This window comes from Corythoichthys intestinalis, chromosome 10 (assembly GCF_030265065.1).
Source record: "Corythoichthys intestinalis isolate RoL2023-P3 chromosome 10, ASM3026506v1, whole genome shotgun sequence".
NCBI lineage: Eukaryota > Metazoa > Chordata > Actinopteri > Syngnathiformes > Syngnathidae > Corythoichthys > Corythoichthys intestinalis.
Window position 1 is genome coordinate 58,964,863 of NC_080404.1, and position 23,372 is coordinate 58,988,234.

Genomic DNA, 23,372 nt, shown 5'->3' on the forward strand with positions numbered 1-23,372 from the left:
GAGACGGCGCGGCACGCGGCGAGATGGACATTGCGTCTTTGTTTGTCTTTGTTGGGGAGCTAAAGACGGGCGGTCAGCTGATGTTGTGCGTTCTCGTTTCTCCCCTCCTCGCTTTGAAGAGGCAACAAAAATCATGCGGTTAGCATCACTGCACACGTGGCCAGCCTACTGCGCGCACCAAGACCCTTTAAATAAAGTCTCGGAGTGTTTTTTAACCTTTTCGGGAGCCTCCAAAACTCACCGGGTAAGGCAGCAGTTTCACTGCCATTGGTAGCGAGAGATGTCCAATGCACTGAAAACCATACGGCTGGCAGCCATTGTTGTTTTCGTCCAAAATCATGATAACCGGCATTTTTTATTTTGTTTAATACAATTTTGGCTAGTGTGTCTTAGGTTAGCCTGCATCGTAGAAGTGTTGTGCCAGTCATGTGACATGACATGCTGCCACTACTGCCCCCGCTTCGCCCATTTGATGTTGTTCCTCAAATTTATTATTCAACTCACATAAATCATACATCAAAAATTTCAGGAAGGCATTGGGCATAAAAGATGTCATCAAAATGATCCAAAAACCTACAAAATTGGCCAAAACGTTCCCATTCCTTTCTAATGGGATGCCATGGACAGCCACGTACGTTGCCCCATTCATTTGTAATGGCCATTCATTTTCAATGTCAGTGTGGTTGTGATTTTCTAACCAAAGATTTACCATTACAGCCCATTGACATTCAAATGGCAATGCCATTGACACCAATGTACATCCATGCCATTCATGGGCATGAACGCCAATGCCATTGACACAATGTACGTCCATTCCATTGAAAGCCATGTACGTCTATGCCATTGAAACCAATGTAAGTCCGTGCCATTGATGGCCATGTGTGTTCTTGCCATTGGCGGTCAATGTATGTCAAAATATCAAGAGAAAGTGACCCCAAACTGCCCCAAAAGCATGAAAAAAAATGTACTGTTTCCCTGCTAAGAGTGTATTGTCATCGGGAAAAAGTGTTGCGTTCGGTGGTTAACAGTTAACATCTCGTTTTTAATTATGGTAGTAGTTTAGACCTTTTTCAAAATGTATGCTTTTGAAATTGTTGGAAAAGCTTTGGGGTTTTCTTTTTGACGAAAAAAAAAAAGCTTTGAGTTTTTGCAGACGAAAACATCTGAGTATGATGACTAAGAATAATAAGTATTTTCGTCCAAAAGACCAGCAGGGCCGAGCACGAAAGCGGTATTTGCCAAAACTGAATTTCCCAGGTGGCATTTTCTTTTGCCATGTGGCATTTTTTTTTTTTTTGCCATGAGGCATTTTTTCGGCCATGTGACAAAATTGATTTTGCAATGTGGCATTTTTTCTTTGCCATGTGGCATTTTTTTTTTGCCACTTGGCAAAATTGATTTTGCCATTTTTTTCTTAACCATGTTGCAAAATGAATTCTGCCAAGTGGCATTTTTTTGGTATGTGGCAAAATGTTGGTTTGTCGCATTTTTCAGGGTATGTGGCATTTTGAGCGGTATATGGCAGTTTTTCAGGCCATGCACGTCCATGTCATTGACAGCTATTCAAGTCCAAATTTTCCATTCATTTTAAATGGCAGAAGAACATGTGAGACTGTGATTTTTGACCATACACTTTACAGCGTATTGACATTCATGGCAAAATCCATTTTGCCACATGGGAAAAAAAACGGCATAAACCAAAAAAAAAAAAAAATGCCACATGGCAAAACCCATTTTGACACTTGGAGAATACCACTTTTGGTTCTCGCTGTCTCTCCAAAAGACTCAGACAACGACGAAAATGAAAAGAGCTGCAAAAAAAAAAACACTGCCGGCAGCAATTATCAATGGCATCGAAACATGATCATTTACTGCCTAATGTCCCAAGTTTGAATGGACTGAATGTCTATCACAGTCAATGACAGTTCATACTCAACTTTTCATTGTGTGTTTTCCGTTGGTGAAATGTAATCTGACAAATATTTAACACACCGACACAAACGGTCCAGAAATGTTCAAAATACGAAGAAATACAGGTTTTCAGTGAGTTCTTATATTTACTGTAGTTCATTTTTTGCCAGTCATCTTGCACTGGTAAATTGAACATTTGGGACTTCCCGACATTGTGGAATGCAACATTCCAAAACCACTTGGTAAAATGAAGCATTAAGATTGAGGAGGAGTAACTAAAGGGTTGTGAGTGATGAAGAGGACTTTTGTCCACGAGGTCAGCAGTGTAATAAAAGGAGCAAAAAGTACAAAGTTTCGGGGGCGCGTTGATGAACTCGCCCCAGGTGACACGTGGCGATGACATGTTCAGGCTCGGGCAATAAAAAGCCTCGGCGTCGGCCTCCCTCTCGCGGCATCTGCTTCGATCGGCGAGAGATTACTGGCACGAATATTCCGATGAGATGTCGGGGAGAGTGGCGAATGACGATTTCGCACATGACAAAGGATGCTGAATTCTTGTTAAACGGCGTGTTTCCTTGAAAGTGCTCGTCACAGAAAAACTGTTTGAAATAGGGTTGGCAAACAATTATCATCTTTCAGTGCCATAATGCCATTGACGGTGATAGATGTCAAATGCATTGAACTGGATTACATATGGATCGGATGGATGCCGGTCAGCAGACACGCCTGCAGTGTCTGAGACCTGACGGAGCAGTCTTATTTTATTATTTAGTTACACTATGTTTTGGACAGTGGTGGAATAAATGTGAACAGGGCCCGGCCGGGTGCGATGAGTATAAAGGCCGATGATCACAATAATTACGATGATCGTGATGATCGATTTTTTTTTTTCTTTCCACAAGAAAGTGCAAAAACATGAACCATTTTAAAGGCAGTACTGTACTTATTTCTCAACATGCCCATATAACACACAGCTGATCTTGAAATGCTCTTTTTCACACGAAGGTGCAAAAACATTAGCGGTTTCAAAGGCAGTACTTATTTCTCTCAACAATACAATAAAATTTACACTGATGGAATGAATTCCACATTTTCTGGAAATAAACAAAGTGTCTTTAGAAATAAGACTTCTTTTAACCAATATACTTTGTTTTCACAGATTTCACATGTTTGCAGTGTTAGCGCTGTACTTAATCCTGGTTTTCAATGTTCTGCATCCAGAATAACTTTTGTACACCACCAAACAACGCACAACTCGCTAAAGTCGCTAATTAGCATAGCGCTAGGCGCTAACTAGTAACATCCCAAAAACAACAACAATAAAGGTTAAACAGTAAAGAGGGTTTGTCTACTCACCTCTTATAGACGCACACGGGACTTAGCAACACTCTCGGGACAGTTTCCAATTCCACGCGACTTGAACCTACTGCTGGACAACTGAAAGGCAAGGAGCAACGAACTCTCTCTCTTCCCCTCTCGCTCTAAAAACTAACTTGCGCACAGAAGTGCGACTGCCAGGTCCCTGCCTGTCTCACACAAATTTATTTTGAAGTCTTCTGAAAAGGAGTAAATCTCTGGCTCAGTAACCAGCTTTATCTATCATAACGTTGTGCGTTCGTGCGTCCGTTAAAGGTGTCCGGGCGGTAGACGTGTCTTGAATTTCGTTCCGCTACTTGCGGCTGTTAGTTATAAGGTTAAGTTATTGGGAAAATCATCGTTTTTGAATCGTCATCAAATCGTCACGTGTCGAATCGTAAGGCATCTAATAATCGATTTTTTTGGCACGCCCTTAATATTTTCCCACTTAAACACTATATTCCAGCTCGGTGCATCATTTTACCTTTCTTTTTGGCACTCCACTCACCCTTATACAGCCACAAACCGGCCAGCTAGAGGTCTGGGCCCAGGTGCCGCCGCACCCCCAGAAGCTGTCTGCCGTCCCTGGTTTTGAACTATAAACCACTACATTTTTCTCTCCCTTTGTACTCTGAGGCTTTTTTTTTAAGTGTCTTATTTGTGAACTGAGCTTCATATTAAAAAAAAAAAAATTACATACATTTATTCCATTTCACTCTGCTGCCCGGTGCTTCATGATGATGTTGCCACTTAGTTCCACATCTCGGTGTGTGTTCTTTAAACCCGCCCTTAGCTAGTGATAACTCTATATGCTCCGTTTGTGAGAAAACTAGTTAAGTTCAGGTGCCTGCAGACTTGTTGTCAAGAGAAGACCCTTGCTGACACTGCAGGAGAGCCATTTCAATTCTAACAATGGAAAATTATGCTACCTTCACGTACACTGGGAAAGATGATCCTTAGCACTTGCTCATTGTTAATTACGAGCTCATCCTGTTTATGAGTTTTTGTTGGTGTATCAAAATTTTAAAAAATGTTGTTGTTTTTTTAAAGAAGGCAGACAGACATCATTTTGTGCTTTTTTGCGTGGGCAAAGGCATTTTATTTGAATTCATTTAGTAATTTATCATATTTTTAAGTTAATAACATTTTTGTTGCAAAAATCACAATATATATGAACGGCAAAACATTTTTTGACTGGAAATTCTCATGACATTTCCAATAGAGTTCATCGACAAAACTGCCAACCTCTCAATGAATTACATTGCTTTTCAATTCAAAATCCTGACCGAGTGTGTGCGTTTTGCGCTGGCAAAGGGGTACATGTGAATCCACAAGCTGTTAAATAAGCTCTAATTGTATTACCGCCGGATTATGCCTTCCAGTTGAATTTTTTTTTTATACACTCGCGTGTGTACATTTTAAAAGGGAGAAATGGTGATAGTTGGGCGACTGGGATTGAGAGTGCGCCCGTTTGGCTTATCCTAAGAGTTGTTATCGCGACTCGAATCTCATTCCACCGAGCCCGCGAACAAATAGGAAGGGAGAACAGCCAACGACCTGAGCGTTAAGCGATAATGTGTATGAGATTGTGTCCCAGTCTGCCAGCTTACACGCTAACATTACCGCACGCCCCTCCCCGTTCAAGGCAGGCAGCCATGAATGGGAATAACAGTCGAGGGGGGAGCGGTGATGTGAGGGGCAAGCTTATGAATTCCATCTAATTACTCCATCACATAATTTCACAAATTGCCTTTTCAGAGGGGAGAGGAGAGGAGAGCGGCGCGTGAGCCAGCGTCAGGGGATTGGAGGCCCGAGCTTTCATTTACTACTCATTTCTTGTTAAATTAAACAAGAAAATACCATTTGGATGAAAGCTAAAGGGGGTTAGGGGCAAGCAGCTACAGATTCCAAAGGCATGATGGGAGGCTTTGAAGACCACCTTTCCTCCTCAAGGGCCAGGACTGCAGATTTACTTTCATTCACTACCTCCTAGAGTTTCCAAATATCCTTAGCCTTTAGTGTCATTTTATTTATTTATTATAATTGCATGATGAGAAATGTAACGATATCTCAAACTGGTTTAATAGATTGATTGATAAAGAAACCATCCATCAAATCGACATCATCAACAAACATCACCATTTTTCTTTTTTTTTTTTTTAGATATGCCGTACGGTTTTCTCTTAATGCAAAGCGTCACAATTGCTTTGTATTAGGGCTGGGCGATATGGCCTTAAACATGTATCACGATAAATTGAGCAGATTTATCTCGATAACGATAAATGACGATAAATTCGCCCAAGCGGACTGTTATATAATTTGAAAATCTGAATCAATGCATGAAATACAGATTAACTATTTCTTGTTGATTTATTTACCAGCATTCAATTTGATATACTCTATTTAACAATTGTACATGCAGTCTAAACATTAAGTTTATAAAAATGTATTGTAAGCAATAAGAATTCAAGTATGAACATTTATAACAGCGTGTATGACTTGAACAATGTACATTGTCAAACTCAATATGCCTGTGCAAACATGTAATTGTAACACAAATGACTTGCAGCTTGAACAATACACTTCAAAAAGACAACTTATTGTTAATGGCTGCTGTGACATAATTATTAAATACAAGTGTTTACTTTATGGTCTAAGGGTTTTTTTCCCCCCAGTGCATTTTTTAATAAATGCACGTACAATAAAAATAGCTGGGGCCATTTCTCGGTCATTATAAGTTTCGCCATTGGATTGTACTTTATGCTGAATGCTTTACCATCACAAAAGCTATCAGAGGAATCACACACAGACAGATACAAATTAACGCCACATAGTAATTGCTAGATGCAGTCCGTGCCCAATCCACTCATTAAGTTCAGCCGTTTCGACAAGGTTAGAGCCGCTATCCGACTCCATAACGTTCATTTGTTGCGTTAGCCGCTAGCTAGCGTTAGCCTGGCTACCAGTAGAAAGCACTGAAAGCACCATCTCCGGAAATCGTGAGAAAAAAGGAGGACAGCGGGTGAAAGCCCGTCTGGATGCCACCAAGAGTCAACTAAATGTCGGTTGAAAGTTTGGTGAACCTCCCTTAAGCCACACTCCATCACGTTTTGCTTGTAGCGTTAGCTGCTAGCGTTAGCTTACCGGGCTTTTGTTTGATTGGCTTCCTGATGATCACGTGACTCCCTACGTAAGCACATTCACTGCTTTCTTAAAGGGGAATGAACATAGACGAAAAACACAGAATCAAAGCGGGATGAAAAGACTATATTTTCTTGTTTTATTAATTTACCGAATTTACCGACATGGTCAAAATTACGTCGGTCATCGTTAAGAATTTCGGTGACGGTAAATTTTCGGTTTACCGCCCTGCTCTACTTTGTATGTTTAATTAATGTTGGTAAAATGTAACTGATTGTGATCAGTGTGTACATAATTGACGGTAGCTTTGCATGTACTTTAAAAGCTACCATCTATAATATTCCTTTGCTTTTTTTTTTTTCCCTATGGTGTTTGTTTAGTGCGGCGCCCAGCTCACACCGTTTCACCCACCGACACCGTTCAAAAACGACCGGAATTCTCTCGGGACACAGGTTCTTTGGTCTGACACTCCCCAAAAAATTACCATTTGCCCAAAAATGCAGTTTTGGGGGAAAAATAGGGAAATTTCAAAATGTTACTTGTCCTAGAGTTTTTGTTGAATAATATCGTTTCTCTTATTTACTGTTTGTATTACTCGAACACACCCAATATGAAATAAATGATACTTATAGTTTAAGGAAAACAAGTAGAATATATTTGACATTGGGCATAAGAGATACATGACGCCTTCTCATCACGGAAGCCCAACTTGTGTGTCATGCAACTGACTGAGCAAGAGACGAGGCAAGACATCTACAAGCCCACGTCTGCACCGCCAACTCCCAGAATCAGTTTTTCCGGACAGTCCAGAACAGATGGCGGGAGATCTCGTCTTGACAAGGAACATCCGATAAGGAGGAAACCGCGACAGAGAAGTGAACTCTCAGCACTCACGTTGCGCTGAGGTGGCAAAATCCACAACCCTTTTTGCCTTGACAACAGTAACTCCCAAATCCTCCTGTCCAATCTGCAAAAAGACAATAATCTTAAACTCACCCTTCTTCCTGCCCAAAGCCCGCCCCGCGAGAGCCTTCAAAAAGACTGAATGTTTAACTAATCGTCGTCATTTTTCTCGGGAACCTTTTGTTGACTTGTCATATGGTGACCTTAGAACGAGTCTGCCTCCTCACCTGAGTCTGTTTCTGTTTCGCCTTGCCGTTTGATCGCTGTCGAATCAGAATAAATGATCAACTTGTTTTCAGAAGCCTTTTTCCAGCTTTCAAAATGGAGTCAGTACGAGGGGTTAAGACTAAAGTGACCGCGCGTTTAGCCTTTTGGACAGATTGTCGGGGTTTCACCGGTCCAGGTCGTCGGAGCTGCGCCAGCGTGGGTCCGGCGGTTTGGCCGGCGTGATTCCGGCAATCTGGCTAAAATGTCAGATTCCTTCATTGTCCAGACCACCTCATTCCACATCCAAAAATTCACGAAGCTAAGAGGCACAAAGCTGTATACAATTTTTGTCAAAAACTTACCCTTCTGGCAAAATTTGCCAAAAACTTTCCCATTCATTTCTAATGGCCAACATTTTCCATTCATTTCCAATAGCCCTGTAACCCATTCCATTGACAGGACGTGATCAACAGGAGTCAATCTGAAATGCCCGCAAATCAACAGGTACTGACCAGATATGAATTCCATTCACTCCCCGTGCGAAAATTTGCAAAATTCTACTTTGGTGCACATGAAACCATATCTTTATTGGTGGTTGTGACTTTTGACCAAAAGCTTCTCCAACAGTGCCCAGTGACATAAATTTGACTGGGACCCTCGATGCCATTGACGATCGTGTGCCTCCATGTCCCCAAATCAACAGGAAGTGACTTGGAAATGCCCCCCCCCCCCCCCCCCCATCATCAGGAAACCCCCTGAAATCAATAAAAAGTGACCCCGCTCCAAATTCAAAAGCAAATCTACCATCGCAATTTCTCCAGAAATGACATTTTTTAGTAAAATATATATATGTAATCATGCATTCCACACAAACGTAGTGGCAAATATCCTATCTTTGTCCAAAGAATCGATAGTGTATCGTAATCTTAATTATAATGTCACAACTCTAGTAATAAGATATTGTCACAACATGGCTTAAAATTGATAATTTTTTTCATTACTTATTAACTCATTGTCACTGACATCCTTTGGGAGAGAGCGAGAACGAAAATTGGTATTTGCCGTGTGGCATTTTTTTGCCATATGGCAAATTGGATTTTGGTTTGTGGCATTTTTTTGGGGTGTATGGCAGTTTTGCAGGCCATGCACGTCCATGCTATTGACGGCTATGCACGTCCAAATTTCTAAAATTTCCCATTCATATTTAACAGCAGAAAAACGTGTGGCTGTGATTTTTGACTATACACTTAGCATTACAGTGCATTGACATTCAACTGGCAACCAAGTCAGGCTATGCCATTGAAGGCTATGCACGTCTAAATTTTCCATTCATAGGCAGAAAAACGTGTGGCTGTTATTTTCTACCCCCAAAAAATGCCACGTCAAAATACATTTTGCACATTGGGGGGGGGGACAAAAAAGCCAACATTGCAACATGGCAAATACCACTTTTGGTTCTCGGCCCTACTGTCATTTTGACTGCCAGGGCTGGCAGTAATCATTCACAGTTCAAATAGATTGGACATCTATCATTGTCAATGCTGTCAATCATCACTTTTTCTTGAAAGAATTGATCCGAAGAGACAAAACAAAATATGCCACAGACTTCCAATTAGATGCAAAACACAGCTGGATGCCTGCTGCTACCACCTCCTACTACTGGCAGCTTAGCTTCATCCCTTCCCGCCACCCACTTTCCCTTCCACTCAGGCACAATGCCGACTCCCCCGAGGAACCGAACGTGAGCGGAGGGGCTCGCTCTTCTTGTCTAGTTTTGCTGTATCAACATCTTCTCTAGCATGTGCGCTCAATTATTAAATACACTTGAAAGATAATGGGGAGGGGGGTGGTTTTTGTGCACGTGTTCAATTGGTGCGACACAAAAAGCAGCATCTGAGACACTGAGGCAGCTCATAAGTGTGGCATTAACTGAAAAGTCGTGTGATTAAAATGATAACGATACACTAAAAATGTGGTGCGTAATTAAAGTGGACTGTTACTGCCAGATTGCTTTGCTTTCCTAAAGGAGACCAGTCAAATTCTTGCGCATTTAGATAGTTGGATTTACACTCTACTCCTATATGTTGAGGGAATGAAGCTAGCCCCAACGTTAGCGGCAAATCTCAGGTTGGATCAGCTCAAGTGTAAAGATCACTGAGGAAGTGCCCCGGTGTGATCTTGCTAGAGCAAAATCACAAGCTGCTTCTCACCATTTGAGGTCTCTTTGAAAGAATGAAATATTTGTATTTAATCAATGCAGCGTCACAGCGTCTCCACAATCCGTTAGCCGGGGGGCGCGCCTGCCTTGGAGCGAGTGACAACACAAACGTGTGTTTGTGAAAGAGGTTCAGCGTGATAGTAGAAGAATCAAAGTGGCTATGATCCGGCTAGCGTCGTTCGCCGTGCTAAAAACCAGAGTGGTTGCGGTCGTGTGGAGATGTTTTCGCACGAAATGTGAGGTTGAGAGCGACCCGGGACCCAAACGTAATATAGCATATATTACTCACGAGTGCCATGAGAAAATAATCACTGGACTTCCAAGATTGCCTTCAAGCAGGGCAGCTACAAACAATCATTTTGTTTTGTGGGCTCCACTCATTGGCAGCCTGAGAAATGGATTGAATGTCTATGGCTGCCAGTTCATATGAAATGTGCACTGGAACCCAAAACTATTTGCTAAGAAAACTTAAGACTTTGACTGCTACAACTTTTTGGGGGAATACATTAAAACTATGAATCACTCTGCTTTCTTTCAAACCTACAGAAATCAACTAAAAAAGAGAGCAACGCAAGCCGAGTACCCTATTTCCAGGACTATACGGCTAGGTTCATACCATAGGTCTTATTGCATAAATCTGATATATTTTGTGTTTTTACAACTCAAGTGAGGCATTGCCTTTGACGGTCTGAACGGGAGAAGTCGCACAGAAGTCTAAGGCTAGGTTCATACAGCAGGTCTTAATGCACCAATCCGATTTTTTCGTGTTTTTCCGTTTGACTGTCTGAACGGGACAAGTCGCATAGAAGTGGACCATTTGAAATCCGATCTGGGTCACTTTCGTATGTGATTAAACACATTTTGAGAGACAGCGAGAACCAAAAGTGGTATTTGCCATGTGGCAAAATGGATTTTGCCATGTGACTTTTTATTTTGCCATGAGGCAAAACGAATTCTGCCAAGTGGCAATATTTTGCTATGTGGCAAAATGGATTTTGGTTGGTGAATTTTTTTTTTTTCTTTTTTTGGGGGGTGGGGTGTGTGGTAAGTGTCAGTTTTGCAGGCCATGCACGTCCATACTATTGATGAGTATGCACGTCCCAATTTTCCATTTTATTTTAAATGGCAGAAAAACACGTGGCAGTGATTTTTGACCATACACCTTACATCACAGCGCATTGACATTCAACTGGCACCCAAGTGCGCTGTACTACCAGCTCCCCCAGCCCCACCCAAAAAAAAAAAAAAAAAAAAATGCGACAAACCAAAATCCATTTTGCCATATACCAAAAAAAAAAAATGCCACATGTCAAAATCCATATTACCACATGGCAATATCCATTTTGCCACATTGCAAAAACATGCCACATGGCAAAGAAAAAATGTCACATGGCAAAATCCATTTTGCCACATGTCAAAATCAATTTTGCCACATGCCAAATACTACTTTTGGTTCTCATTTTTCCAGAATGTCACGGCGGTCTGACCTGTCAAGTCTCCCAAGTTGGAATTCGTGCAGCAATGACGTCATCAAAGAGCGAGAGAGACCAGGCGCTACGGTAGCGGTACAGCTGTGCGTTAGGGCCTGGCTTGCCTTGAACACGGCTTTTGAGGAAGCGTCGGGCTTGACGACAGTCATAAAAGAATGAAATGGGTTCGGGATATGCCTGAGAATTACTCGGTTGTCTCTCTGCTCCATATCAGCAATATTTCAAGATTGCTCACACGGCCGAAAGTCGGGGCAAACTGTCCGGATGTATGTGTGTGCGTGTGTGTGTGTGTGTGTCATGCACGGACAGTGCGTGCGTACCTACCTTCGATCCATATAAACTTTGAATATAAGACAAAACGGGGATTATTTATGTCTGTTATTCGTGTCCTCTGTTTGGAAATCAAAATAATATTACCTTTGAATGACGCTGAGCCAGCATGTGTGGTCATCAGTGTTGATGCCCCTGCGCATGCGGGTCGATTTCCTCAGCGCCGCATTTCGGACCGCTAATTAGTGCGCATGCGTTATGATACTTGAACGGGCTCAATGGACAAAGGCAGTCCCGAAGGGCACACCAAGAAATAGATATGACAAAAAAATCGGATTTGTGCATTAAGACCTGTGGTATGAACCTTGACTCCGCGCCCTTCTGTGACGTGTCTATTATTGGTTTTCGACGCACGAGCGACACTTTTCCAGCCGCGATTGAAAATGGCGTGCAAAAAGACCAGATCGGATTTGACTTGCGGTCACACCAAGATACTGTATACTCAAGAGCGATTGATGTGTTTATTAGAACTCACCGTTAGATGCTGGAAGAGCCACGCCCTCATGATGTTGGTGGCCACCTTGGGGAAGATGCCCCTCTTCTTGTTGCGCTTCTTTTCCTTATCCGGATCGTCGTCGTCGCCCGTGCTCGGCGAGGCCACGCTGTTGTCCAAGCCGTCGCCTGCAAAAAAACAAAGCGATCAAAAGATGTTAGATGCGCCGTTTGTTGACGCGGCGTACCTCAAAGGGGGATAAAATAGCGAGCGAGGAATTCCCGGCCGGTCGGCGGGGGTGCTTTGTACGCCCAAAGTGAATAGCGCATCATAAACGTATTCATTTTTAATACTTTTATAAATATCCCTGCCTTTCATAACCCCCACAGTCAAAACACAAGTCGCATCCCCGCACAAAGGACTCGTAAGGTCGCATTTCCCCACTCAGCCATCCCGGCCCGCGCAGAATTGAAACTGACAGAGAGATTTAGTCTTTATTATCCCGAATGCGGAGAGGAAGGGGGGTAGTTATTCCGCCATTCGACTCGCGCCGGGAAAGAGTAACATGCCGCTACAAAAGGGGCGGCTGCATGCCAAATAAAAGGTAGCGCTAACAAAGATAGCTGCTTTTCATAACAATGCCGTTACGGATGCTTACAGCAACCTGTAGGGCTTCGATAAGGCGCTATATTAAGGCCAGTTCACCTCACCGGCTTAAGAAAGGAAGGGGTGGGGGGTGTCTTTCAAAGGCTTTTTTTCTATGCATTCACACATACTGTATATATACCGCATCTCACCAATTACTGGAGGTGCACCATAAGAGCCTAATTGTTGTTATCAGTATTCAAAAAAAAAAAAAAACAAGGCAGTTGACGTCCATCAAAGAAACGCAAGAAGCGGTAGGTAAACAAGCGACTGAGCTGAGCCGCGAGTGCGGGGAAATACAAATAAATCAGTTGCGGTTATTTATCGATTACGCACAAAGCGCTTCTAAAGCTCGCTCGGCTTCCGGCGGCGCAGGAGCGACACCTCGCTAAACCCCGAGCGCGTTGATAATTAATGGGGATGTTGGCGCTAATCCGACTGGAGATGACTTTTTTCCATGCCCGCCGCCATCAGCGGAATAATCAGCGGCCTAAAACCCGGGGCCTTTGCTCCCCATTACCTCGGGCAAAAGAATTCCTGAAAGTGCGCCTGCGGGGCACCTGAATTATACACGCCATTAGGATAGGGAGAGCGCCCGTATCTTGGCCGCCAGCTCCCGCTGCGCCCGGATGCATATGCGCACATATGGAGAGCTTTTTAATGAAGTCGCCGGGATAAAAAAAAAAAAAACAGCTTCCAGAGACACAGGTGTCAACGTTAATAATGTGGCACCACGTAAGTCACCAATGAAGAAAGTCTGTGATGGAGGCTTACAATGTCCAGGGAACTTTGAGCAAGCTCTGAATATATCTGACTGAAAGGAAATTGTTTGCTTGGACCCAGGGCCGGCCCAGGCCATTTGCGGGCCCTAAGCAAAATAATGCAAAGGGGCCCATAATTTTAGCCCACCATTTCGTCACAGTGTACTGTGAAACCCATACATGCAATCCAACCCATACGTCCATATTTTGTATATTAATCAGATTTTGTTGCACTGCATACTTCAAACTTCTCACCCCAAATGATTGTCAATACTTACAATAGATAGCGCCAAACCTTTTTCTAAAAGAGGAAAGAAAGAAGTTAAGGAAGAACTTTATTTTTTTAAGCTTGTAATCAAGTCTCAAAACTCACAAAAGTCAAATAAAGCAAACAAAATAGAATAGAAATTAAACAATTGCCAGATTGCGGGGCCCCTAGTGGTCAGGGGCCCTGAGCAGCTGCATAGTCTGCGTATTGGCTGGGTCGGCCCTGTTTGGACCGCCACAGGGACTACTGACTATGTTCTGGGCTGACTTATCTGTGCCACAAAGGGAGACTTCAAAATGCTACTTGTCTTACCATTTGCGTCCAGATCACATCATTTAAAGATACGAAAATTCAGGACACTAAAGGGCACAAGAAGTTTTTGCTAAAAATGTACAGTTCGGCCCATAAAAAGCACACGTTCATTTTTAATTTTATGTGGCTATATTCGCCATTCATTTCGATAGCATAAAAACATCCATTCACTCGTATTGATTTCCAACCCAAGTGACCCGATAGCAACAAGAAGTGCCTCCAAGTCAACGGGACGTGACCCAATATATAATGGAAGTGACCCTGAAATGGCTCCAAATCAACAGGGAGTGACCCGATATCTACCGGAAGACACCCCGGAATGGCACAAAATCAACAGAAAGTGAGCCCGAAATGCCTCCAAATCAACAGGAAGTGACCACTGAATCCCTCAAAATTCACAAACCCAATACGAACAGGATATACCAACCATCACAGCAAAGGTACCATCTTAATTTCTCCAGATGTGGCATTTTCAAGTATCTATGAGATGTCCCAAAACTTATGAAAATGTGAAATTAGAATCTATGGGTCCTAGTACACTAAATGCCTCCCAAATTGTCCCCCACTTCAATCTTTGACAGTTTACCCTCTTGGATTATGCCACTTTAACAGAAATTGTGTCAAAATTCAAGCCCACAAAATGCTGCCTTGACACCCTTCCTTCAAAAATGTTCAGACGTTTTTCCTTGTACAGCCTCAGACATACCTCAGATGACATATATTTCTCTCCAAACAGGAGAGGTCCCACAGTTTTTAAAAACTGCAGTAAGAAAACCTCTTCTAAAAACCCCTAATCTAGATGCCTCAACCATTAGTAATTATAGAGCAATATCTAATCTGACATTCCTGGGGGAAATCGAGAGGGTTGTGTTCCAACAGATGCATGTTATTATGATGCAAAGCAATCTTTTGAACTCATTGCGGTCTGGATTTCGCCCACAACGCAGCACCGAGACCGCGCTGATCAAAGTCCTAAACGATATTCGTCGGAACAACGGTGCTGGCAAATCATCTGTTCTGCTACTATTGGATCTCCGCGCCGCATTGACACCGTTGGTCACAACATACTACTCAGCAGATTGGAACAGTGGGTAGGGCTCACATCTTATTTACATGATAGGAATTTCTTTGCGTCAATCGGAAACCATCGGTCAGAAGGACCAAATTCACGTGTGGAGTCCCTCAAGGGTCCATTCTTGGACCACTCTTATTTAACATCCATATGCTTCCCCTAGCTCAGATCATGGAACAGTATGACATCTCCTATCACATGCAGATGACACACAACTCTATGTTTCTGTGTCCCCTCATGATTATAGTCCCTTATTCTCCCGGAGTAAATGTATTCATCAACTCAATGAATGGATGTGCCAGAATTTTTTTCCAGCTAAATGTGGGGAAGACAGAAGTGATCATGTTTGGGCCAAAAAAGGAAAGGTCAAAGATAAGCAGGCACCTTAGCACAATGTCACTTACAGCCACAAATGAAGTCAGAAATCTTGGCGTAATTATTGACTCAGACCTAAAATTTGATAGCCATCCAAAGTCCGTCACTAAATCTGCTTATTAACAGTATATATTAAATTATAGTTATTAAATATAGCCACAATGAAGGGGCTTCTGACTCAACAAGACATGGAAAAACTAATGCATGCATTCATTTTCAGCCGATTGGACTATGGCAACGGTATATTTACAGGTCTGGATAAAAAAAATCAGTCTGGAAGCTGCAGCTACTACAGAATGCTGCTGCCAGAGTCCTTACAAATACAAGGAAATCGGACCACATTAAACCGGTTTTGAAATCGTTACACTGGCTTCCAGGGAGTCAAAGGATAGACTATAAGAAACTACAAAACACTTTACAGCCTTGGAGCAAAATGCATGCATGATTTGTTGGATGCCTATGAAACATCTAGACCCCTAAGGTCGTCTGGAACCGGTCTGCTATATGTTCCAAGAACAAGAACCAAGCAGTGTGGGGCAGCAATTAGTTATGATGCTCCTCACCTCTGGAACAAACTACCTGAAGGTCTGAAGAGTGATGAAACTGTTAGCGCCTTTAAATCAGGGCTAAAAACGCTTTTGTTTACTACAGCATATCCGTAACTGTCTATATATTTCAAACTTCAAGCTATTTGCTTTTTATTCCTTTTCTGCTTCATTTCCATTTCTGATTTCAATTTAATGCAATTTGCATGTATAATTTCATTTCCTGTTTCCACTGCCTTTGTTTTAATGTTGTTTTGATTGAATGTGATTTTTATGACCTTCATGTGATGTAAATCACTTTGAATTGTCTTGTGTTGAATTGTGCTATACAAATAAATTTGCCTTGCCTAGTAGCAAGAACCTCCTGGCATTCTTACACCAGGAACTGCATCACACAACAAGGAATTTATCAAGAAAAATGGGGTGTCTATCTGGAATTTGTAGAACTTTGACCTAAGAGGTAAGTAAGTCACCCACTAAAAGTAGGAAACTCATGATAACCATTTGATTTTTAGACTGAATGAATTTGAAAGTTTCCTGATTATAAGACCCACTGTCCAAATTTGACAAAATTGAACCAAAAAATCCATATAAACGGCGCACTTGTCTACTAGCCGCTGGTGTTCGTGTCTTCATATGGCATATATACATTAATATGTTACACAGAAATATGATGAAAACCAAATCAACACGCAGAGTTGCGTTTTCATTCATATGCAGCGACCTGTTCCTCGGGGAGTCGGACACAACAAGTCTTATTCGTGTTCTCGAAAACATTATTTAAAAAAAAAAAAAAGACACCCTGACTTAAAACAGGCCTAGCCTTAAACTGCTCTTCTTTTCATGGGATCAAGCAATAATATTGGAGGCAATAAAGTCCTGTGAGCGCCAGCTGAAAAGGGCTAATCAGCGTTAGCAGCACGTCCTCTTGCCGTAGCAAACGGTGGACGTCCGACCTTATAAAAATGGATCTTTTATAGTGACAGATGGACTTCTATTCATCTTTTTGAGGAAGTCTGACAACGCTTCCGGCAAGCCGTGGAGTACAAGTGTAGCGCCCGGAAGCAATGTCATGGCAAAATTTGGATATCCATTCTTTTAAAATATATCTAATTATCCATGGTTAGACTTCAATCACGCTTCTGTAGTGGCACCAAGGGTATTCTGTTGACAACAGTCGGCATGTACCTGAAAAGCATCAAATTCAAACTAGCTGCGGGTGGGTTTGGAGAATAGAATACACACCGAACATGCGCGGAAACCTCGTCTTACTACCAACATATCTTATGTGGCTATGACATCACGATGCACCGGGTCATATAGCTCATATGTCATATACAGTATGACAGAGGTTTGCAAATGTAAACTTGAAGATAATCATTCTGACTTAATGGAGAACACAATTCCCAGAATATACAGCTAGTATGTAGACACACACTGCACACTCTTGACAGTGCAGTTCTTCCACTCGTATCGTCTGGTTACTGTTAGTTTTGTGGCCTTGCTGTAGTGTAGATGGTAGAAATACAACAACGAAAAGTGTATAGCAAAGTTCAACTGTCAATGGCGATTTTAAAAATAAAGATTGTTTTTGGGGGTTGAGCACCCAACAAGTTCAGACAGTGTGTGCGTGTAAGGGCGGGCGGGTCCGTCCGAGGCGTTTGAGCAGATTTTCATTGGAAGCAAATGCTCTGAATCCGCTGTAAAGACCAGCTCATGTTCAGCAAAGCCTACAATAACAAACCCAGGGGCTCGTCCCGTGCGAGTTGGGAAAACAGAAGCAAATGGCGAGCGAGGGGGAGTGGGGGAAATCATGACAAGTACGCGGAGGCCCTAAAAGATGCTTGCCTCCTTTATGTTGCCTTCTCCGTAATCACGCAAATAAAGTACTTGACTTCCAGACAAACTAAAAACAATCACCATCTTGGCATTGAAATAGGCATTTTCAAAGTTGGACTTCCAGGATCTAAAGCAAGAGCTACGGCTATGGTTTCAAGACAGCTATGAAGGCTTTAAAACAGGTGAGGCTTTCAAACAAGAATCGCGCGTCTCATGCACTTGGTTTGAAATCAGAATTAGGCTTTGAAATCAAGGTTTTAGACAAGAGGAAAGGTTTTCATTTGAATTCAGGGTTTCATATTAGGTTTACGTAGAATCTCAATGCGGGGTTTCGAGTGAAGGAATCTGACCTTCCGGCAAGACTGTCGGAATCGCACCAGCCGAACCCGCGCTGGCGCAGCTCCAACGACCCGGGCCGGCGGGACTCCCACATCCCGGCCAAAAGGCCAAACTCCGCGCATTTGCCTTAGTCTTAACCCTTTGTGCTGACTCCATTTTGAAAGGTTTAAAGAAGGCTCAACGAGAACAATTTGACAATTTATTCAGGTCGACGGCGATCAAACAGCAAGGCAAAACAGAAACAGACTCAGGCGAGGAGGCAAGGTCACCCTATCGCACGTCAACGAAAGGTTCCCGAGAAAAATGACAACGCTTAGTTAAACATTCAGTCTTTTGAAGGCTCTCGCTGGACGGGCTGTGGGCAGAAAGAAGGGTGTGTTTGTTCAAGCTTATTGTCTGTTTGTGGATCGGACAGGAAGATTCGGGCGTTACTGTTGTCAGGGCAACGAGGGTTGTGGATTTTGCCATCTAAGTGTCAAAGGGGCTCTTGGAGTCTTGTCAGTCGTGTTATCAGTTGGGTATTCTCCGGTGTTTCTTGTGTTGGGACAGGGAGTCCCGCCATTTGTTCTGGACTGTCCGGGAGGCCTGATTGCGAGAGTTGGTGATGCAGACGTGGACAGCGTCAATCTGTCTCATTCAGTTGCATGACGCACACATTGGGCTTCCGTGATAAGAAGGTGTCATGTATCTCTTATGCCCTATATTTTGCTTGGTTTTCCTAAACTATAGTATAAGTGCTATTTATTATATATTGGGTGTGTTAGAGTAATTCAAACAGTAAATACGAGAAACGATACTATTCCCTGATTGATTATATTAAGTGTGTTAGAGTAATGCAAGCAGTTAGACGGTGCCTACGAGAAAAAGTAGTATCTCCTTCAAAAGGCACTGTTTCAAAAGCAGCAGCGAGCGAGACAAAAGTAACATTTTCCACCACGTGACCCAAACATACCTCGCTTGTGTTTTTTCTTTTTGAGTTTGTTGTTACTTCCGTTTGTGGTTACCTAGCAAGAAGTGCCGTCCGTCAATTTGATCAGCATTTCCATTCAGACCGCAATTTGATGGCAATCACCTCGGCAAAGTCTGGAGCCAAATACTGCGAGGATGCTACAGGGGAAGCGGAAGGAAGAGGCGTTCCTCCGCGTAAGACAAGAAAGATGGATGCCAAAGGCTTTTTTTATCCCCAGCCAAGGTTGGGGTTTACAGTGGCGTCATTCCACGAAGCACGCGGTCATCTCATGACATCATCAAGCTTCAAGTGATCGCATCCAAGATGGCCATCAAAACGCTCTAAAAAAGACTGAAGATGCCAAAGATGTGACAAACACAAAAAAAAGAGAAAGAGGTTGAAAAAGGGGCGAATCAATGAAGGGTGGTACTTGGCCGTGGGGGTGCGAGGCTCGATGCTGGCTGCATATTTGTGTGTGTAACACGCATGCATACATGCGTGCGTGCGTGCGTGTGTGCGCATCGGTCTGTGTGCGTGCTGCCTTTTCTTTATGCATGTGTGTTTCCAAGCGAGGCTGTGCATGTGTGTGTGTGTGTGTGTGTGTGTGTGTGCGTGCGTGGCAATTAAGGAGCAGGCCAGTGACTGGAAGGAGCCAGGGGCAATTGAAATGCCCCGGGGCCAACCAAGGGAAAGAATATTTTATCAGTCGCCTCACACGCCGAGTACACGCATACTCACACACACACACACACACACGCAGGCAGGCAGGGAGCAAACAGATAATGACGTAAAAAGTAGGTTAGCCTCGGCCATGCGTTTCCTCTAGCGTCGTTAGCATTAGCCCCTTACGCGCTTATTCGGCAAGGGTGACTTTCAGTCTTGTTTTGTGTTTTTCATAGGACATTTGGAAACATTGCCTTTATAAATTCCTGTTATGTTGCTGTTAAACGACACCATTTCCAAAGTATCTTTTTGTATTGCTGGGCGATGACTCCATTGTGATCGTTGAGCATCAAAAACCTAGGGTCGATTTTTGTGAATTTCATACATTTCTGAGGAATGTATTTATTCCGTCTACAGTATTATAAACCTTGAATTTGAATATAATGTTGAGTTAAATATGAACTATTTGGACTGCACAAGCAGCCACTCCAAGTTCAAACAGGTTGGACTTCTGTCGCCGTCAATGGCATTGAAACACGATCACCCACCGCCAGCCTGCGCCGTTCAAAATTTCATTATGAGAAGGTTCAACAAAACAGCGCTATCAAGACGAAACTTCATCTGTTACGTCTCTGGGCAATCGCTGACATTATCGAGCGCTATCTAGGCTAATCTGTTATGATCCGATTACAAGCGGCCGCTCGCATCGCGCCACGTCGGAGGTGTCGGCCGTTTTTCTGCCGAAACGGCTGCCAATTTTTGCCGGTCCGTCACGTGCGACAGTCCGCCTCCCTTCCGGCGCCACCATTATGACATTTAAGCTTTCTAATCAATCCGTTCGTTTCCCCGCCACGGTGCCAAGAGCACAAAGGGTGATGAATATTAGCCTTGCGCCGGATGTCGCGAGCACGGGGATCATTTACATAGGGCTAAATGCTGATTGGGAGATTTTACGGAGAGGGAAAAGAAGTGCTCGGAGGTGAACGCCGGTTTCTGCTCGGTCTCCCTCGGGCCGGCTCTTTTTCAAGTTTGGCAACTAGAGCGTCTCGCGTAACGGCGGACGGAACGCACCGGGCGAGACCCGGGCCTCGGGGCCTCGCTATCGTGTTCCACGCGCCGAGCTCTTGTGTAGCAGGTGAGAAAACCATCTGAAATCCAGGTGCCGCACACAGAGGCAACATTCACGTGGCAGGAAAAATCAGAACCAGGTTGTTTTCCTTTGAGTCTATCGAATACCTTTTTCTTGGCAATGATGAGGGATTCCTGAAATATTGGACACCCAAGCCCGTGTCGAAATCCTTTTGTAGAACAAAATGTCGAGGAACAGGCTCATTTTTTGACTCAACTGTTCCATTGCCACATCCATATTGTTGATTTTGGAGCACGTGTTGAAGTGGATGAAATGTGACTGATGATGGAAGATTACATCTACAAAATCTGTGTATTTTGTAGACGCAATCGAAACTTTACGTCATTTTTGATCTAGGTCGGTGGCATATTGTAGCTTCGGTTCCCCCTCGGAGGGTCATTGTGAATGCAGATGTGTATCGTTGCCTCCTATTAACTTTCAGGGACAGTGATCATTTATCATTCACTGCTATCCCAGGTCACAAAGTATGTGTTGTAAAAGAGGGGAATTGATATTGAAAACACCTATTGACATCAATCATTTCAGTTGGAAACGATCATTCGATTGCTAAATGGGACGTCAATGGCAGCCAGGCAGATGTGAAGGGTGCCATTTTCAGATCTCTCTACAGGTGTCTATGGGATTCAGGTCTGGCCACTTTAGAAGTCTCCAGTGCTTTCTCTCAAGTGCTTTTTGAAGTGTGTCTAGGGTCATTCTCCTGCTGGAAGACCCATGACCTCTGCTGCAAAATGTGTTGGTAGTCTTCATCGTGCAATGCACAGGGTCGAACAGTCCAGCGCCAGAGGCAGCAAAGCAACCCCAAAACATCAGGGAACCTCCGCCATGTTTGACTGTGGGGACCGTGTTCTTTTCTTTGAAAGCCTCATGCTTTTTTTTCCTGGAAACTCTTATGTTGATGCCTTTTCCCAAAAAGCTCCACTTTTGTCTCATCTGACCAGAAAACATTCTTCCAAAACGCTTTTGGCAAACTCAAGCCAGGCTTTTTTATGTCTCAGAAGTGGGGTCTTTCTGGTTATCCTGCCATAGAGTCCCTTTTCATTCAGACAGGGACGGATAGTACGGGTTGACACTGTTGTACCCTCGGACTGAGGGACAGCTTGAACTTGTTTGGATGTTAGTTAAGGGTATTTATCCACTATTCGCACAATCTTTCGTTGAAATCTCTCATCAATTTTTCTTTTCCACCTAGGGAGGTTAGCCACAGTGCTGTAGGCTTTACACTTATGGATGACACTGCGCACGGTAGACACAGGAACATTCAGGTCTTTGGAGATGGACTTGTCACCTTGAGTTGCCCATGTTTCCTCACAATTTTGCTTTTCAAGTCCTCAGACAGTTCTTTGGTCTTTTTTTTCTCTTCTCCACGCTCAATGTGGTACACACAAGGACACGGGACAGAGGTTGAGTCAACTTTAATCCATTTTTAGTGGCTGCAAATATGATTTAGTTATTGCCACCACCCGTTATGTGCCACTGGTAAGTAGCAGGTGCTGTTAATTACACAAATTAGAGAAGCGTCACATGATTTTTCCAAAGGTTGCCAATACTTCTGTCTGGTCCATTTTTTGAATTTTGTGTAAAATGATAATGATTTAATTTTTTTCAAAATTCTCTTTTTCGTTTTTTGATTGCAAGCAAAATAAATGAAGATATTAGTACCAAAGCATTTGTCATTGCAATCCTTTTCTGGGAGAAATTGAGCATTATCTGACAGAATTGCAGGAGGTGCCCATACTTTTGGCCAGCAGTTATTATTTTAATTCACTGGCTGCCATTGACGGTGACAGACGTCTAATCCATTTGGACTGGGAGGAGTGGCAACGATCAGTCATTGCGGTTCAGATGGTGTCATGCAATGTGAACAGAAAGAAATACAAAATAGTTGCACACGGACACAAACTGCATTCCCAGCAATCGCTGCAATCCTCAGGATTCCCGAGAAGGAGGGAGTGGCATCAGGGTAGAAAAAAGTCGCGCCCTTTGTATTCGACCCATTCATGAGCACCAAGTGGGGGTGTGGAGGGCATGCAGGGGGGGGGGGGGGGGGGGGGGCATATTCTGACCACTCAGGAATTCCAGGGAGATTCCAAAGCAGGGGTATACTTTAAAAAGCAACTCTCCTTTTAAGGTGCCGAAAAAGAAACACCACTTTTTTTTTCTTCCTCGGGATGTTCCACGGGGCATCGTTCCAAAAATGGCTACTCCAAACAGCACACAGTGGGACACAAAACACTCTCTGTGACCAAACCTCTTCTCCCCCCCCTTTACTCGTACGGCGGAGAGGCGAGAGAAATATTCCAGCGTTCAGCGCATAATGACATGCGCTGTGGACAAAACAAGACGAGTCGGCGCGTCTAGACTTTCCCTTCCCGCCCGTGCCGGAGAGCCACGCCACTATTTTGGGATCGCGATGCGGTCGGATGGCATCCCTCCGCCGGGGTACATTTCACTTAGCGAAACATAAA

General features: G+C 43.3%; 1 protein-coding gene across 3 annotated transcripts in view; it reads right to left on the reverse strand.

Annotated features, from left to right (window-relative positions):
* The window catches only part of LOC130923319 (homeobox protein Meis1), a 166,035-nt gene that overhangs the window by 83,188 nt on the left and 59,475 nt on the right, over window positions 1–23,372 (reverse strand). For all 3 annotated transcript variants that reach the window (XM_057848950.1, XM_057848949.1, XM_057848948.1), the window contains exon 8: window positions 12,032–12,177. In XM_057848950.1, the coding sequence (XP_057704933.1) occupies window positions 12,032–12,177 (146 nt within the window). The remainder of the gene's footprint in view (window positions 1–12,031; window positions 12,178–23,372) is intronic.